The sequence below is a fragment of the Rhinolophus ferrumequinum genome, chromosome 20, assembly GCF_004115265.2.
Source record: "Rhinolophus ferrumequinum isolate MPI-CBG mRhiFer1 chromosome 20, mRhiFer1_v1.p, whole genome shotgun sequence".
Classification (NCBI taxonomy): Eukaryota; Metazoa; Chordata; class Mammalia; order Chiroptera; family Rhinolophidae; genus Rhinolophus; species Rhinolophus ferrumequinum.
In genome coordinates this window covers 49,330,804-49,350,187 of record NC_046303.1, presented here as the reverse complement: position 1 = coordinate 49,350,187, position 19,384 = coordinate 49,330,804, and the positions used below count along the sequence as shown (strand labels likewise).

The following is a 19,384-nucleotide window of genomic DNA, read 5'->3' as shown; positions in this document are numbered from 1 at the left end:
GGTCACCTGTGCATCCATATGTTCATTGCAGCATTGTTTACAATGGACGAGATGTGGAGGCAGCCTGGGTGTCTGTCAATAGAAAAATGGATAAAGAGGAAGTGGCACATATATACAATGGAATATTGCTCAACCGTGGAAGGGAATAGGTTCTTGCCACCAGTGGCGGCATGGATGGACCTGGAGGGTATTGGGCTGAGTGAAGTGTATCAGCAGAGAAAGACAGATGCAATGTGATTTCATTTATATGTGAAATCTAAAGAACAAAATAAAACAAAATAGAAACAGACTCATAGATACAGAGAACATTTTGATGGTTGCCAGATGGGAAGGGGTTGAGGGTGTGGACAAAAAAGGGGAAGGGATTCAGAAGTACAGATTGGTAGTTACAAAATAATCATGGGGATGTAAATAAAGCAAAGTACAGGGAATATAGTCAATGATATGCTAATAACTATGTGTAGTGCCAGCTGGGTACTAGGCTAGTCAGGAGGATCACTTCTTAAATTATATCAATGTCTAACCATATGCTGTACACCTGAAATTAATATAAAATAATACTGAATGTCAACTGTAACTGAAAAATTAAAAAGAATCCAAAAAATTTCCAGGTATAAAACAAATAAGTCATGGGGATGTAATGCACAACGTAGGGAATATAGTCAATGATATTGTGATAGCGTGGTACAATGTCAGATGGTTGCTGGACTTATCATGGTGATCATTTCTTTCTTTTTTTTTTTTTTTTAAAGATTTTATTGGGGAAGGGGAACAGGACTTTATTGGGGAACAGTGTGTACTTCCAGGCCTTTTTTCCAAGTCAAGTTGTTGTCCTTTCAATCTTAGTTGTGGAGGGTGCCGTGCAGCTTCAAGTTGTTGTCCTTTCAGTCTTAGTTGTGGAGGGCGCAGCTCAGCTCCAGTTGCTGTTGCTAGTTGCAGGGGGCGCAGCCCACCATCCCTTGCGGGAGTCGAACCAGCAACCTTGTGGTTGAGAGGATGCGCTCCAACCAACTGAGCCATCCGGGAGCTCAGTGGCAGCTCAGCTCAAGGTGCCGTGTTCAATCTTAGTTGCAGGGGGCGCTGCCCACCATCCCTTGCAGGACTGGAGGAGTTGAACCGGCAACCTTGTGGTTGAGAGCCCACTGGCCCATGTGGGAATCGAACTGGCAGCCTTCGGAGTTAGGAGCATGGAGCTCTAACTGCCTGAGCCACCTGGCCTGCCTGGTGATCACTTCTTTAGGTATGTAAATGTTGAATAACTATTGTGTACACCTGAAATTAATATAGTATTGTATGCTAACTATATTTTTAATAAAAAATCTTTTAAAAATGCACAAAAAAGTGCATTTCTTCATTTCAAGAAAAACTTTAATCTGGATGGCAAAAATTCAAAGGACTGACAAGTGTTGGCAAGGAAGTAAAGCAATGAGAACTCTTAAGTATTGCTGGTTCAAGTGTCGGTTGCAGCCACCAACTGTGGAATTCTCAGCAAATTCCAGCAATGGCTCTAGCAATTCCAGTCCTAGGAATATGCTCTGAAGAAACACGTGTTTGTGCTCACCGGAAGACATGCACAAGAAAGTGCATAGTGCAGACTATATATTAGTGAAGAACCTGAAGCAGTCACCCAAGGATAGAACGGAAAACTAAATTGTGCTGGACTGCTGATCTGCAGTACAATGGATGAGTATCACAGACATGAGCTGAGCAAAAAAACCAGACACAAAAGAGCACATTCTGTGTAATTCCATTTATATAAACTCAAGAAAGCAAAACTGATCTATGATGATAAAGATCATAAGAGCGGTTGCCTCTGGGAGGAGTCTATTACTGAGCTGAATACCTTAGATCCGTGTACTTTATTAAATATAAGTTATACCTCAATAAACAAAGAATAAAAGAAGGTGTGTATTGTTTTCCTCTCCCGAGATGAGTAACTCATTATTTATATACCCATTGTTTTCACTGCTCTGCTCCTTTTGCAAAAGATTTGAGGTGACTTGCAAAGGTGTATGGTGTTGAACTGTACAAGTGAAGAAATCTGGGTGATACTGAAATGAGGGCAGCAAAATAAGATGAAATCAGACGTGAAGGTGACCCTCAGCATTTGTGTCAGGAAGTCCTGTGCACCTCCTGGGGGTGAACTGAATGGCGCTTCCTAGCAGTCAACAGAAGAAGAAACACAACGATTCCTCATCCAAAACTTAATAGTCCAGCTGATCAGAAGCACAGAGACCTGGGAAAAATTTCACCTGTGCCGTGTCAGAAAAAGGTAACTACGCAATCAAACCCTTCTGTTGTTTTAAACATCCCATTTGGGACCCTGAATCTCCCTTCAGGCCACATTTTCACTCCTATGGCATCTCATATGCCCTCACAGAATTTAGGGTGAGGCAGCAACCCTCAAACAGTCAATGTCCCTCCCCTGTGCTCTGCTGTGAGACCTGCACCCAGAAGGCTTACTTTCCTGGGTGAGGTTTTGGGGAAGACCTGTGTGTGAGGGCTGGGTTTCTGTCCTTTGGAGTGCCCGGCTTGCCATGCTGGTTTCTGGCAGCGGGGCCTGCATCCTCAGCTTGTGCTTTGCCACTCAGCCCATCTCCTTCCTTGGTGGTGCTCCTCGGGGGCCCAGTCCCTTCTGCAGAGACAGCTCTGCTCTGAGCAGCTCCCTGGGGTCTGGACGCTTTCCACTCTGGTATTTGTGTTAAGGGATCTTTCCACTTTCTAGCTCCAGTTTTCGAGTTGAATTCATATTTTGCTCCAGTAACTAGGGGAAAAAATATATGACCATGTAAACGAAGGAGTTCAAATGATTCTCTCCTCCCCCATCTCCACCCTGCTCCAGTCTCGCCCTCAGGGAAAGATGAAGCGTGCTAAAAGGAGTGGATTACTGAGATAGGAAGCAGTCTTGTGAACAGTGCAATCGTCACTGCCTTCTCCACGAGCTGTAAAGCTCCAACCACACAGGTAGCAAATACCATGGCTCCGTGGTTAGAAAGGTGTAGGAGAGGCTCAAGGCCATCTCCATTTCAAGATTAGAAGACCACATAAACCTGGAACTCCATGGGCGCTTCGATAAATTAGGTTCAATTTCTAACAGGGCTACCCAGTTCGTCTGATTTGTTTTAGAAGTCCCCTGAATCCCTACTATTAAAAGGAATTCACCAAGTAAGGAGGAAAGGGCTGATTTTTATTTATGTTAGGTCAGCAGAGATTTGAGGACACAGACACACAAATCTGGCTCCTGTTGAGATGATGCAAAGGAGCCATTTTTGTTGTGTCTGGGCCATTCATCTGGTGGGCTTTTTTCTTCCCTTTTTCTTCTCTCAAACATACAAATGCAAGGTAACGGCCTTGGTCCTGTCCAGCTTTTAGTCTGGAGTTTCAGGCGAGGCCCTTCTCTTGCCATTCCCATGCAGCACGAGTGGCCTCTCCGCTGAGGATCCCACCAGCACTTACGTTAATGTGGGCACATTATGGTAACAAGTACCTAATAATAGAGGGAAATTTAATTCCAGCAGCAGCAGCAGCCTCTCCTGGAGAGGAGCCATCCTCCTTCTGAGGAGGACCGAGCCGTTTGCATGTGAGTGTGGCAGGGAGCCAACACACTTGCCTCCTGAATTTGCTTTCCTTCCCTTTATTCACGTCTATAATTGAGCCTTTGTAAGTGGAGGGATGTGTGTAAAGGAGCTAAATTTGGAGCTGATTTCAGGGGGGTGACGAGAGCTCTGGAGGCCAGCTTTACCTTATGTTCATCTTGCCAACCAAGAAGAAATTCTTGGCCCTCATCTCGGAAAAAAGAAGCCAAGCTTGCCATTTCTTCATATCTCTCACTACCAATAGGACGTTGTTGGAAGCATTCAGAAAGGATGGGGGCATGTGGGTTGAATCCCAATGAGCAGGAAAAAAAATGTGCATTCTTGAATTCACCAATTCCCTGAATTGGTTCGTGATATGGGGAGGGAGGCTAGACAGAGGTGTGGTCTTTGAGTGGAGCCTGGAGGTGGACACTCTCTGAGGCCTGGATAATGTCCTCCATGACTCTACCGGCCTGGCGTATACAAACACTCTTATGGGCGGTATTGCCACTTAACTACCTGGGTCTACGGCTTCTCCATCAAAAGCAGTGCTCACGCTCATCTGGATTGTTTCCTGAGGAGAAGAAAGACATCTTTAAGCACAGCCCTCATGCCATCCCCCAGGCAAGGCCGCTCATCCTCACAGCCCGAGTTCCTTACCCAGGGTCTTCTTGACATTTATTTATTCGCTAGGCACTGTGCTAGATGCTGCGGACAGAGTGGTGAACAACGCAGGTGTGGTTACTGCCCGCACAAGGCTTGCGATCAAGTGGGAGCCACTGACAGACAGGTTCTTCAATAGAGTGATAAGGTCTATGAGGGGGAATGTAGGATGCTTTGGGAGCCCAGGTGGGAGTGGGAGGAGGACACTCATTCCAGACACGGGGGGTAGGACAGCATGCTGAGTAAATGATATCTAAGCTACATAGAAGGAGGAGCAGAAACGCCACGCAACACTGGCTAAGATCTGGATTGCCTGTGTGGGATCTGTCCGGCACATGTGCAAGGCAGGCACGGATGAACACGCATGTGCTCCCACGCCAGGTTCTGGCTGTGGACCCAGCCTAGGCCAGTGCAGCGCTGCAGCAGGGCTGGCCTGCCTTAGCTAAGCCCTGTGCTCCATCTCTTTTTCTTCCCTTGGTCCGTACTCTGTGCCACCTTCCAGGACCTGACCTCTGTGCCCATAGAAACACTCTCTTCCCTCACATAGTGCCCTCCAACGGGGCCATTCTTTAGTATGCTCATGAGGACAGTGTTGGGCGTTTAGCGGGCCCTTCAAGCCCCAGTTTTTATCACAGAAGCCATCACTACTCACCCGCACAACACGGAAGAGAGAGGAAATGGAGGCTGTATGGGTTTTTTCCATTGGATCAGCTTAGCAGCCCCACTTTTTACAGTCACGGGGATTTCTTTAGTTAGTCGATTAATTTAATATTATGTATTTCTAAGTCAGTCTCTGACTGGCATCACCAAGGGTACTTGCCTTAGACAATAAGACCTGGAGACAAGAGATCACCTCTTCCTCCCATTTGTAGACCGATTAATACATATAAGCACTTAGCTGATGTGCACGGAACAAAAATTCCAGCACACTGGATTGTCCTCCTCATTGCGCGTACCATTCCCCAAAGTTATGGGTCTTGGATCATAACAAAGTCTTATTAGCAGAGGGTAGGGAAGAGCTGGGGGAAGGGAGTCACCTTTAAGTTCCATCACTTCCCAGCGGGTGGATCACGTTCAGCAAAACAAACAAACAAACAAAAGGTAAGGTGGAAGGTCACTTCCAGCTCTCTGATAACACTGCGTTTGTGTGATTCTTAAAAATTTTCAAAATACTTCCCCACCTATTATCTCAGGGCAGGTGTTCTCACTCCCATTTCACAGATGAGGAATCCAAAGCTTAAAGAGGTTGAGAGAGTCCACGAGGTCATATGGACAAGTGGGCAGAGCCAATCCCAGACCCAAGCACTGCTCTTTATCTCTTTTTCTGAAAGGTTATGGAAGGGCAAAAGAAATATAAATCCCATTGAAGGTTATAGTTTCAATTCTGATCTTTAAACTCTCCCCCAGTCCACTCTCCTAGAGAGCTGGTGTAGATAATACACACCACTATTCAATATTTATGAAATCCAGTTCTTTTGCAAATATATCAGTAGACATGTTCAGTGGAGGGAACAAATTCTATCAGGAGCTCGTCACACAGCAATCTGTTCCGGTGGCCAAATACAAGCATCTCCCTGAATGATAAACATGCCCATGAGGCTGTGGCAGGGCCTGCCTGGGCGAGGGCTGGACTGGGGCCCACCCTTCACTAAGGCAGGTGCTGCATAGCCAACCAGACTTACCACTACAACTTCTCTCCTTGTATTCTTCATTTCTGCAGGGAATGAAATAGGCAGAAGTTCAGCTTCTTGAACAGTAAATTGACCTTAAAATTCTACCCCTACAATGGAATATCTCTTAAACAGGCTTTGAAATCAGTATTGCAGACATGGAAAAATATTTTCTGTCTGTAGACATGTTTGTTGACGGCTTTCCATCTACTCAGAAACACACACGCATACACACACACACACACACACACACACACAATACACAGAACTAAAAACAGTCTTTTCTACTCTTTTTCCAGCTTATTGTTATTATTGGACTTAGGAAATTCATTTTTAAATAGTTTTATGAGTAAAAAGGAAAGATTGAATTGACATATTTATTCATAATGTGGAGATTTTTTGCATCCATTCCCTATGCCTTTTTTTATAAAGTAGCTAGGGTGGGAGACAGTTTGTGAAAAATCTCATTTATTAAAATCGTCTCATTTGATATAATTAATAACCATTATAATCAAATTTCTAACCCTGCTTTGTGCCTTGGGCACAGACACATGCCTACGGATGCAGTTATTAAAGCCATCATTCTTTAAAAACACACTTCGCAATTCTTTGTCCCATCTCTCCCCATAGCCTGGATTCTCCTTGAGGCAACAACTTTTGGGGTCAGGTGGTGACATCTCCTCAAACTCAGAGTTGGTCAGATGGACCTCACTCAATTCACCAACGTCCCTGAAAGCATTCAGTTCTCTTAGCCCATCGGACTGCTTCCAGCCCCCCCTTTCTAACTAGCCTGACCTAAGTAACTTATGAAAATGATCAAATTCATTACAATCTGAGAATAAAGTATCATTTGTTTTAAAAAGAGGCATCTGTCCAAACAGAGCATTAGCTGTCGTCAGAAGGGGTCACGTCCGTCTGTGAGCAGCAGTGAGTAGACACTGTCCGTGTTTAACCCACAGAGAATTTCTCCTTCCTGTCCCACTGGGTGCGAAACAGACCTCTAGGTGCTTAAGGTGAGCTGATTGGAGGTGACTCTGGGTAGGGAACAGACAGGACCAAAATGAGAGATCCAATGGGCCACGGCACCCTGTACGCTGCCCTTCCCTTTCTCCAGCTATGCCTGACCTCTGTTTCAGTCCATCCATGGATGATGTGGCTGAAAACCTATTGAAACAGGATTGCATCCTGCTTCTCTGCCAAGTTGAAGCCTTTTCACATTGTACAACAGAATAAGCAATAAATAAATAAATAAATAAATAAATAAATAAATAAATAAATAATATAAATAAATGATATAAATAAATAAATAACACAGCAACAAACAAAAGGAATAGGCACCGTACATACCTCCTTTCTTCACCCTGTGCGGGGGGAAATGATGGACAAGAATTAACGTGAGAGCATTTTATGCTGGTACACGCGCCACAACTAACAGGCCTTTGGAGTTGATTGAAAGGGGCCAGGGATGAGGACGAAACGGAAGGCTGGGCTCCCGTCTCTGCTCCAGACAGAGCAGCTCCATCACTATTGGTTTGGGACTAAGGAGGTTCTGAGAGTTGGATAAGTTTGAAAACTATTGCTTTGTAGAACTTCAGGGAACATCTCTTCTCTGACGACACTGGGTGTGACAACCCCAATCGGACTGCTTGGCAATTCTTCCTGCCTCGTTTTTTCTCCCCAGTAGCTAGGGAGCAGAAAGCTTAGCTCACAGCAGGAAGGTTGGAGGGCTAGCAGTTGAAGCCTGATTTCCTTAACATGAAGAGCTGGAATTAGACTCTAAGACCTTTCCCATGATAACCTTGGATTCTATAATACTGTGACCCTAATTTTATTCTATTTTGCTATTGGATAATGCTGGGGGCCATGTGATACAACTGATTTTCAGAGAGACCAGATCTGAGTCTGAATTACTAGCTAGTTTTTCTTTTTTAAGTCAACCATGTTGAAAATGATTAATATTTAGAATGTAAGTTAAAACAACCAAGTTCAAGGTGCATATTTAACATTTAACCATAAATTGCATGTGAGTTGTGGTGTCTATTAGATGACTTTCTTTAAGAACTTCTGCCCAAATCCCATTACAGAACACCACAATCCTTATAAGCTTAAGCATCACTCTTTTGGAGCCAATTTTTTTTTTTCCCCAAATCAATTTGTGAGTAGAGTCCAAACAAAAATGCCTTTTTAAATTTTAGCAGGTGCTCAAAGATTTCCTACCTTGAAGTCAAGGTTGCCAATAGCAACAAACTTCCCCAATAAATATGGCAAAATGCAAAGCACATCTTTATGCTAATGCCTTGTAGTTTTATACAGTCTTTCATCCATAGATTTTAAATTATCTGACAATACTAGTTAATCTTCAAAATACCTTTAAAAGGCGCACGAGTCTTATCACCCTTTCTTTTTGCCAATGAGAAATTCCAAAGCTCAAGTTCCAATGCCACAAGATTCTTTGGCTTTTTCCTAAACTTGGAATCTAGAATCCTGCACTCAATCAACCATGAAAAATAATGCAACAATATATTTTTTAAAATATTGTATTAAGCATTTACTCTATATCAGGAACAGTGCTAAGTGCTTTCTTTGCATTTGCTCATTTAATTGTTTGCTTTTTAAATAAGGACACTGAGATTCACAAAGTTGTCACTTGCCCAAAGCCAAATGGTAGAGCTAAGATCTGAACCCAGGACTTGTCTAAGTCCAAAGCCCAGGCTCAGAACCATCATGCTGTCATTGTAAGAGCAACTGGGACTCAAGAAACTGGCTCTAGGGAATTTTGTAACAATTCAGTGATCACTTCACTCTAGTACCTCACTTCAGCCAGTAAAAGAGACTCCGCATGGTGTCACCAGAGAGGAAACAGGCCTGTGTTTACAGCCCTTTAGAGTGAGAGATCAAGGCCACGTGAGAAAGAACAATGACTATTTAGTCACACAAAAGCCCAGTTGAATCACTGGAGCCGAAAGCTTAATTTCCTTATCAGTTTTTTTGTGCTTCCTCTAATTCCATCTCATCCTTTAAATATTCTACAAATAAGAGAACAGCATGTTCTAACCTACCCACAACTGGGCTTTTCCTGAAGCATTTATGCAGGAGAGGTCACCAAGAGGTAGCCCCAATTTCACTGAGAACACATCAAGGACAGGGCAGGTGCCAGGAAAACCAAAGGAAGAGTTTCCTGGTCCAGCAGGTGATGAGGAGGGTACACCAGGACCAAGGGGAGCTAGCATTTCTTCGCCATAGCTCCTTTTCCTGCCTTCACTCCGTCCCCTGCTGTACCTTGTAAAGAAATTCTAGTTCTCTAGCTTTCCTTCTCCTGAAGTCCCTGGAAACCGTGCCCTAAGGGAAGTGGTGGTAGGGCCCAGCCCACTGTCAACTTACAGAGGCTTCTTGTGCTTCACAGTCTTGCAGGGACAGTGTCTGTGGACGGCTTTGGCCAACAGGACGACCAGGGACACCAGGAGGCCCAGAAGCAATATGGAGCCCAAAGTGATGACAAATGGCACGTACCATGCCGATGGAGAATAAACATTTTTCTGCAGGGTCTGATAGATGATCTTGGGCTTGAATGACACAGAGGCGGGAGCGTGAGTGCAGGGTGGTAGCACTTCTGACATCAGCACTCCCACAGGCTGAGTGTTTATTTCGCTCTTTGTTCTTGTTCTATAAATTGACATCTATGTCCTCATAGTTCTGCTGCTTCAACCCATCACCTTATTTATAGTCTTTCCAGACATCCATTAGATCAAAACCCAAAAAATTTAGGGAACTAAAAAGCAACTCTAGACCTAATTTTATTCTCTGTCTTTCTTCCCCTTCCCAAAAGCTAAAAATTCCATTGGCTTTTTCCCCTGCCAAATCAGGGCATAATCCAGGGATTAATATAGCCGTTGTCTCTCACTGGGAAGGCATGAGCCATGAACGTTGTTTTTGTAACACTTTGTAGGTTTGTCAGTGTTCACTCACTACAAGCTGCACTGCCAGATGAGTGGGCTGATATCACAGTGAAACCTCAAGTTCAGCATTTACTTCTTAGAGTGGGAGACAGATAACAAACAAGTTATAGAGTTTTCAGGAATAGAGACGCCACAAATGGGACATGTTTCAAGCCCCAGCAAGGGGGCTTCCTTACTCAGAGGAGCTTACTGGCTCCTACGGCAACTGAAAGTCCTTAAGGTTACCTTATGCCTCCATTCCCTGTGGTAATATTGACTCAAGCCGCTCTTGGTAAGACTCTGAGAAACAGAAGTGGACCACTGTCATAGGTGGTTTTCCAAGGTCCCGATTACTTTTCCTCCAGCATACTACAAGTATGGGGCGGCCAACCAAGGGCGTGACTTTTATAGGAACAGGAGGAAAGGGGACAAAATAGTCAGCACACATATAAGCCAGTTCCTCCAGGGTGCAGAGAGAGATAATCCTGTTGTCAGATTCCAAGACTCTCCCTTCCTTTGTCACACTGGTTCTATGACGGCACCTGCTTATTTTTCTTCCTAACATTGATCACCATCTGTGGTTATTTCATTAAATTGCATACCTATTTATAACTTATCATTCCCTCTAGATCAGTGGCTCTCAAATTTAGTACACATCAGAATCCTGTGGAAGGCTTATTAAAAACAGTTTGCTGGACTCCACCCCCAGAGCTTCTGATCTATTAGGTCTGGGGATGTAGTTGGAGATTCCAGGTTCCAACATCCTTTCCGGGAGGTTGTGGTAATGATCAAGGTGTAACTACTATTCTGGTGGGCCCAGAATGTGCATTTCTAACAGATTTCCAGGTGGTGTTGCTGCTGCTGCTCTGGCGACCACACTCTAAGTTCCATGAGAGCAGAGATCATTTGGGGCGTGTTCACCAAAGCGATCGGCGTGCTATAGGTTTTAAGTCAATATTTGTAGATGGAATGAATCAATTTGAATGGACTGGAAGTGGGGAGTAGGATACAGACTGCTGCATGGTCACTCTTTAAAAGAAGTGGAGGAAAGCACCTGGCGGCTACCTGCTTTCATAGACGTGGACTTGTCATGGCTCTTAAGAGCAAGCGGAGAACAGGTTGTGAAGATAGCGACTGGCCACATGACCATGAAAATTGTCTCCTGTGCCACAAGCACTGTAGGTTGTCAGTACCTGATCTATCACAAGTCCCTGCACCAATGCACACCCTTGTTTACCTGAAGAGGAGAAGTTAATGGCTCTGTAAGTCCCAGGTTTCACCCAGGTCTTTACCACCCAGTGACGACTTCAGTCCAGCAGCCATGATTGCCATTCCTCACAATATCCTAATATCTCAACTCTTTTCAATCCATCCCACATTTCTCCTGGGCCAAAGGGCTCCATTAATGTTAAATCACAAAGGATGTAACTGGGGTGTCCCGGTCCCAAAGCCCTTACCCTGGTGGTCGTGGTTACAATCGTGGTTGGGTAAGGAATGACACTAATAATCAATGTCACTGTCCCTGTTTCAACAAGGGCCTCAGCTTTCTTCCTGCTGGACAGCAAGTTGTCATCCGTTATGTAGACGAGTAGTTTGTAGTTCCAGATCTTATCAAGCCCACCAGTATAGTCAAAGGGAGTTGCAAGGAGCAGGCGTGTGACATTGGACCCAGCATTGGGAGAGAAGGTGAAGTGGCTGTTGATGTTGCCTGAATGAAATTTAAAACAAGGATTTAGGGGAAAGGAAGAAAAGAGAGCGAGAAATGGAGGTTTAGAGGAAAACTGCAGCCAACCTTTCCCTAAATGTCCAGATCTCATGTGTAGACGGAGCTTCTGATACACCAGGGTTATGATATTGGACTAAGTTGCACCAGAGATTTCATTAACTGCACAAGAGTATACAAAAGTCACTCTTGCTCACCACCAGTGTGGCTACAACAAGAACAAGAGCAGAAAAGGACAACAGCACACCTGTCCCAGGAGATGGCCACCATCTTACAGCATCAGGCAGAAAGAATTCATAATCCTGGCCTCTCTAGCCAGTCCTGTCATCCAGCATTTATTTGATAACAACGTGTAACTCACACTCAGACCAACGAGGGGGCAGCAAGAGGGTAGAGGGGGCCAGATTCCCAGCCACAGGTCAAGCTCACTCCATGCCTGGCTGGTCACACAAACTGGTGACAGATGTCCTTGGAGTTCCCCTAAAGGAAGGTGCCTCCCAGCTTTGCAGGGGTTCCAGTCCCAGGTCCTCCTGAATCTGCCCCATTCTCCCTCCCCAGCAGTCTGTCAGGGCTCAGGGCTCACAGCTCAGGAAGCTAGGCAGGGCGGCTTCCCACCCAAAAGGCCCCTGTTCATTCCTCCGGTGGCTCTAGACTCATTACCGATTGAAAACCAGTAAATGGAGCAGGAGATGATGCAATTTTTACTCCCTTAGCACAAAGTGCTCCATAAAAGGCCTGAGGGTTCTCAGTATGGATTATTTCCATCTTCTGCAACTGCAGTCTCTGCCCCTGGGTTTTGTGACACTGCCTGCTCGAGAGGCTCCCTGCTGTTCCGAGTTCACGCTCTGCCAGCGCTCAGCAGGTGGCTGAGATGGGTTTTCAGTCTTTCCCATGGAATTGCTCTGCGTGTTTGGGTTTAAATCTCTGGCCCCAGCACTTCATTAGATGAGCTATTTTGGTCTCATTTCCACTGAGGGGTGCTCTTTCCCGCCCCTTCCCCCCAATGGTATATTTTTAAAGAGAAAATGAATGGAGCAGAAGAGAATTCCTGAGGACACATTTCAAAATGCATTAATCTATTTAATCTATTATTATCCAGAGAGAGGACTGGGATTCCCTGCCCCCACTACAGCTTGCAGGAAAAGAGGTGGTTGAGCAGCTGGACTAAAAAAATTTTGTTAACTACAATCACATGATTCATGAATCATACGATAGTCTGGGAACTTGGGAGGATGGGTCACCATCAATGGGATTCACCCTCCCGTGGTCCTTTGGGCAGCCTTGTGTGGGAGTCTGGGAAGACCCCGGTGAGAAGGGGAAGCCAAGACGAGGACTGGGAGGCACTGGGGCCATTGCGCCCCTCATCCTTGTTTTACTTTCCACCTTCACAGTCTCCTACTCACACACACTGTGCCCAGATCAGCATGTGAGCACAGACCCCCCCATCCCCACTGCATTCTCCCTGAATAGCAGCTAAGGCTTCTGACCCCAGAAATCAGGCCAGGACTGTCAATGTCCGGTACTGTACCTGGGCCAAAAGAATAACGAAAAGACCTGGGGCTGGAATCACGATCAGTACACTGCAGCTTGAAATTTTGAATATTTGTGCCAACTTTCAAATCCACTGGGATGGCCAGGAAATAAGAGTTTGGGATACAAACTGGCTTTTCATCATTTTCCTCCAGGATGTTCACAGTAACCTAGAAAAGCACAAACATGGCCATCGTCAGTAGCTAAAACTTACTGAGTGCCTGCTGGGAGCCAGGCCCTGGGCTCTGCACTTTTGTGGACCTTTCCTGAGATTGATAATATAATCATTCCCATTTTATAGATGAGGAAACTGAGATTTAGAGAAATTAGATAATTGACCTAAGGCCATTCAGCTGGTGAGTGCCAGAGCTAAGATTTGAATGTAGGTCGGTTCTACTCCAAGTCCTATATGGTACTATTAACTTCTATAGTATGTGTCTGTGTGTGTGTGTATGCACAAATGCATGTTATATGTATACATTCACATACCCCACACACACGCATCAAGACACACGGGGCCCATCCACAGATAATGGCTGAATTGTTTTTCCAGTAATGGTTATGGATTTATGGTGACCCTCTGTACTTCCTTGCCCACTGTCCTTGTGAATCGGAAGTAGCATCTTTAACTTTGGGGTATAGAGTGATGGTTCTCAACCCTGGCTCTACTTTCTTAGTATTGGACTCTGCAGGGTGGGGCCCACGCACTTTTTTTATGTCCCCCAGCTGATTCTAATAGGCAGCCAGGGTGAAGAACCGCTGGGATGGAACGAGTGCACCTGGCTAAGCGGGCCCTCCTCTGCGACCTGGGCTAGTGGCACTGCACTAAGCTGGGGGCACTCACCTGCCACAAGCAGGGCCAGCCTATTCTCTTTCACGCTGCCTGGTGAATTGGAATATGGATTGGGATGCCTGCCAGCACAGAATCATAGACTGTCAGGCTTGAAAGGGACTTACGTGATCAGCACCCTTTTAAAAAGCTTATACATTTTGAGTTGTATTTATTCTACCTTTGAAATTTGGGGATTTCAGCTATTTCTGAGTCCGGGAATAAATTGAAACGTTCACTCTAGTTAGCTCCCAAAGTGGAATCCATTCATTTTTCTCAAAAAGCCGGCCTAACAAACACTACAATTATCTCCAGTTTAGCCCGTCTCTTCCTCAGCATGCAATGCTGAGCCTCACGCATCATTAAAACCAACGTCCCGTTAATTCAAAGCAAGTCATGAGAGGAACGGAACTAGTCAGGCATTGGGTGACCGCGCGACTCTCCATTTGAGATCAAGAAATTGGGATACAAAGATGATAAGCATGGCTCAGAGCCCCTCAGAAAACTGGGATCAAAGTTGAGACATGAACCCGTCTCCTGACGCCGAACCAGTCATCCGCTCTATCACACAGACCTGCCTGCCGCTAGCTCAGAGTTCATTTCACCTTATGCTTTGTCACTTTACTAGAGGGAAAGAGCAAGAAATAGTTCCATCTTGGTGGCTATCATATCACCTTCAGATAACCCTAACCACCGACAGCACAGCCCTGAAAAACCTTTTTACTCAGAGTGGGGACCTGGACAAGCTGCATCAGCAGCACTTGGAAGCATGTTAAGAATGCAGATTCTCAGGCCCCGCTTAGACCTGCAGACTCAGAATCTGTATTTAATCAGATTCTCAACATCAAAGGTTGAGAAGCAGTATAGCCCCATGTCCAGCCACATCAGTGTAGGACCTACCCTACCTGGTGTGATGGGGGTGGGGTAGGAAGATGTCAGAACTACTGGGAGCGGGGCAGGAAATGCATAGCTACAAAACCACGCCCCGCTCCTGGCAGCGTGTCTCACCACCAGCCCAGCTCCAGAGCGAAGGGAGACTTACAGGGCAAGAGGAGGATACTTATCCCACAGAGTGGCCACCGATCTCAGCACTCCGCCCACTCACCCACACTTGAGTGTCAATCTTTATTTCCCGGGCACTGCTCTGTGTGTCCAATGTGCTGTCCTGGACTCAACTAGTCATTTCCCGTCACATCTGCAGCATGTGCCCTAACGAGATTCCTTGCTGCTATAGCCACCCCTGGAGGGTTCCAGAGAAACCCTAAATCATTTGGGCTGATGTGAACGCACCAAAGAGCCCCACTCACAGTGACTGAGCTTGTATTCTCGCTGTTGGTGGCCTGGATTCTGAGAATATAGATGGGGGTTGTTTCGTAGTCCACTTTAGTCACCAGCTGGAGTTCTCCGGTGTGGGGATTAATCCAAAATATGTTTGGGCGCTGGAGGCTGGCCCCACCGGAGGAGATGGCGTACACGACGCTGCTCTGCGGAAAGTCTTTATCAGTGGCGCGCACCTGTCCCACCCGGGTTCTAGCTGGAAGAATAAAGTACCTGAGATTAGTCCTGCTTTACGGGGTACAGGGAGGATCTAGGAGCAGACATTCTTACTGCCACAGGCAGAAAGGTTTTCAGAGGCCCCTTTGCTGTTCAAACTCTGTGTGTCTTATATTTTCAATTCTATTAAAGTCAAATTATACGAATGAACACCCACTAGGTCACTGGCCCTATGCCCAAGCGTACTGTGAGGTGCTAAACACCGTTCATGCCTTTATATAGACTCAAAGCACGCTAATCATTACGCGATCATACACAACCCTGCAAAGAACTTCCTCACTATACATCTTTTTGCAACAGGGTTGTCTTAAAGTCTTTTGTATTTTTCACATTTTCTGTAATGAGTATACATCGTTCTTTTCTGTGTGTGTGTGATAAAAAAAATTTTTTTAATTAAAGTTCATTGGGGTGACAATTGTTAGCAAAGTTACAACATGGATGGATCTTGAGATTATTATGCTAAGCAAAATAAGTCAGACAGAAAAAGTCGAGAACCATATGATTTCACTGATATGTGGTATATAAAACTGAAAACAACAAAAGAACAAGAAAAACAAATGAAGAAATAAAACTCATGAATCGTTCTTATACACAAGATAAAAAACAATTTTAAGAGTTTTGTAACAGGATGACTGTGGGGACAGAGCCCCAAAAAGCAGTTTCCAGGCTCTCGGCCTCACATAGAAAGGTGCTGGCTCAGGTAGTAAATGGCCATCGACTGTGATCAAATGGCCATTAGCTGTGGCTAGTTGGCCGTCAGCTGTAACCAGTGAGCCATTAGCCATGAATATAACTGCCGTGGCTAGGCTAGTAGCAAAAAGAAAAAAGGGGGAGCTAGCAAGAAGATGGTGGCTGAGTCTGCAAGTGGCACAGTGAGAGTTGAGAATTGTGTTGCTCCTGGTTCCTGTGTCTCCAACCCAGCCGCCAGTGAGAGTATAGTGGTGTGACTCCCCTACCTATGGCTCCGTGGGTGTTCCTTTTTGGCCTCACCATGTCCTGCGTTCTTATGTGGGGAGTGGGACCAGAGACCCCGCCGGACGACCCGCACGACACTTGGCGTAGTCGGCAGGATCCCCTGCACTACAATGACAGAATATAGATTTTTAAATACTGTCCTATTTTGTTTATTTTACAAATTTTGTTGGTGGAGCCGCTGGAATTCTGGCTTATTTGTTTTGTAGAAGCCCTTTTTCATAAATTAGACTCCTGAAAGGTAGAAACCTTCTCTTATTCAACTACGTAGCCCTAGAAGGAAGAGCTTGACCCAAAGTAGGTGATCAATAACTATAGGGAGATCTGTGAATTCATAAAAAGCCCCTTCCTATTCATTTGTTATTCACTGGTAAAGAATTAAAAGCCTTTCCTTCAGATCCACTTTTTGTGTTTTGTTTAAAACCTAATGTCAGGAATTGGAGTTGGGCTTGGGGGGAGGGGAAAAACCAAACAAAACTGTAATGTCAGGAAATGGAAACCATCATAATGAAAGAATAAAATGGAGACGAGGTAATTTTAGGGGGAGTGTTTCGGCTTTTTCTTTGTTTGTTTCAAGTATAGAAGTATCGATGATAAAAGGATCAAACACTGTGGTGAAGTCTGACTATATCAGAGCTAACAAGACCACCTCCAAACCGGAAGAGATGGGGAGAAACTGACGCTGGAAATGGGGAGTCCTGTCTTTAAGGTGGGAAGAGCCTGCAGAAATCCAGGTGTCGTAAAGGGCAAACAAGAGGCTCCCAGTGAATCCTATTAAGGGAGAGAGGAAATGTCTTTATTTTGTTTTTAAATGAAGGAACACTAGAAATGGAACAGCTTTTCTCTATTTTTAAATTTTAATTCTCTGAATGAGCTGGATAAAAATCGCAGTGGAGACCAGGGGACAACTTTGGCTACAAAGAAGGATTAGAAGAAGGATTACAAAGAAGAAGGAATCAGACACAGACAAGGAAACAATCAGGGGTTCAGAGAAGTGTAGTTTAATCAACAGTTTTCAAAATCTAGATTTCACCTGAAGGGCTCCTCAGCAGTGAGGACAATTTAAAGAGAAATACGAGATGCAATAAACACAAGTCAGCCTGTGAGCCGCTGTGCACACCACCAGTCAGGCCCCCTGGAAGGAAGCTTCCTCTCTGCCTAATGAATGGAGTCTGACTGGCCTGGTGAGTGGTCTGTTTCTCATCTGTTACTTACCTGGGCTTAATTCTGACAAGTCAAATACGTAGGACGGCTGATCAAAAACAAGAGGAAATTCGTTTTCTGGGCTTGTTAAGACATAAATGTAGATGTTATCTGGAGACAGAAATAGAAAAAATTTAAATCACAATATTCTATTCTCATTGACTTGTTTATTCAACATTTTAAAAGCATCTTTTGTGTAACATGTTCTGTGCAAAATATTGGGGATACAAGGTGAAGGAGACCTGGCAGTTTCTGCCTTCGAGATGCTTAGTTTAGCTGCCTTTTGATAAACACATAACACTATGGACATCGGAGGAAATGCAAACTGAACCGTCCAAGGGTAACTAGGGCTGGGGTGGGAAATGGGGGTGATTCTAGGCGTATGCAAGGATAGCAAGGAATAAAAGCATGATTCACTCAGAAAAACTGCAACCTGTTGGCCTAGTTAGGAACAAAAAGGGGCTCAGGGCAAGCGACTGCAGCTGAAGCTAGAAAGTTAGGCAGGGGCCAAAGGATGAGAGCACTTGTTTGCCGAGCCAAAGAGTTTGAACTTGAACTTGACAGTTATGCGGAGATACTCAAAGTCTTTAAGCCAAGAAGTAATATGATGGCATTTGCATTTCCTGAAAAATCACTGTCAGAAATGTGGAGGATGCCTTGGAAAGGGGCAAGACGAAAGGCAGGCAGACTGATTCTTAAAGATTCTCAGTGTTGTGATTCAGCCAAGAAAGAGGAGGGTCTGCATTAGAGCAGTTCTAGTGGGATGGGGGTAGGGCGGGGAGAAGGCAGCAGATCCTTGAGGTTTTCGGAGATGACAGAGGAAAGGACTTGGGGACCGATTACATGTGCCTGAGGAAAGACAGGAGGAGGCTGGGCTGATTCCCAAGTGTTTGGGTTTTTTGAAGTCTCCTTTTGAACACAAATACCTAGCCCAATACTGAGTATTGCCAAGACTCTAGTCATTGCTACTCAAGGAAGATGCTTCATGAAATAAATCAAAATGATACTTGCTTTTATAGTAAGGAGGGGCAACATCCTGCACCTGGATTGTCACAGCGTATTTATTGCCGGCTGCTAGATTACTTGAATTTTCATAATCTAGATCACCAATCAACTAGATTTAAACAGAGATATCAATGAATCCTTTTCATTGAACTGATGATATCGTCCTATCTGTTAGTGGAAATGTAAATTGGAAATCCTTTCTGGAAAGCATTTTGCCCACATGAAGAACTTTAAAAAGTTACATGCATACCTTTACTCACTGCTAGACAACTTATCTGAAAGAATTTACAAGGAAAGAGAATCTATGTTTAAAGATGGCCATCAAACACTCTTGTCCAACAGCATAAGCTCAAGACTTCAGGTTAGTTGAAAAGAAACATGATATAGATTCCTATAGGCAGGGACATTTCCATCATTCAAAATACTTATGCATATATGTATAGAATACACAAAATGTGCATACATGGAAGAAGACAAGAAGGAAATATAGCAAAATGTTAACAGTGGTTATCACTGATGGCCATGCTTTCCTGTTTTTCTATGTTTTCTACAGTGAGCATGTATTCATTTCCTAAACAGAAAAAACAGAAACTAGCTTTTAGCTGACACTGAATAAAATTGGTAAGACTTTCTTGGGGATAGAACAAGGGCTTAGGATGGGAGGTGGAGAAGGAGGTGGGTGAGAGGATTCCTGCGGGCTGCTGGCTCTCCTCCCTGAGGCTTTC

General features: G+C 44.7%; 1 protein-coding gene across 1 annotated transcript in view; it reads right to left on the bottom strand.

The window, feature by feature from the left end:
* Positions 1-1,402: 1,402 nt before the first annotated feature.
* The window catches only part of CDHR3 (cadherin related family member 3), a 63,194-nt gene continuing 45,212 nt past the window's right edge, over positions 1,403-19,384 (bottom strand). The window contains exons 10-19 of the mRNA XM_033088927.1: positions 18,666-18,768; positions 17,667-17,765; positions 15,233-15,459; positions 13,095-13,266; positions 11,301-11,551; positions 9,290-9,471; positions 7,256-7,269; positions 5,921-5,952; positions 4,095-4,149; positions 1,403-2,764 (exon numbers count right to left, since the gene is read on the bottom strand). Coding sequence (XP_032944818.1) covers positions 2,460-2,764; positions 4,095-4,149; positions 5,921-5,952; positions 7,256-7,269; positions 9,290-9,471; positions 11,301-11,551; positions 13,095-13,266; positions 15,233-15,459; positions 17,667-17,765; positions 18,666-18,768 — 1,440 coding nt within the window. The 3' untranslated portion in view covers positions 1,403-2,459. The remainder of the gene's footprint in view (positions 2,765-4,094; positions 4,150-5,920; positions 5,953-7,255; positions 7,270-9,289; positions 9,472-11,300; positions 11,552-13,094; positions 13,267-15,232; positions 15,460-17,666; positions 17,766-18,665; positions 18,769-19,384) is intronic.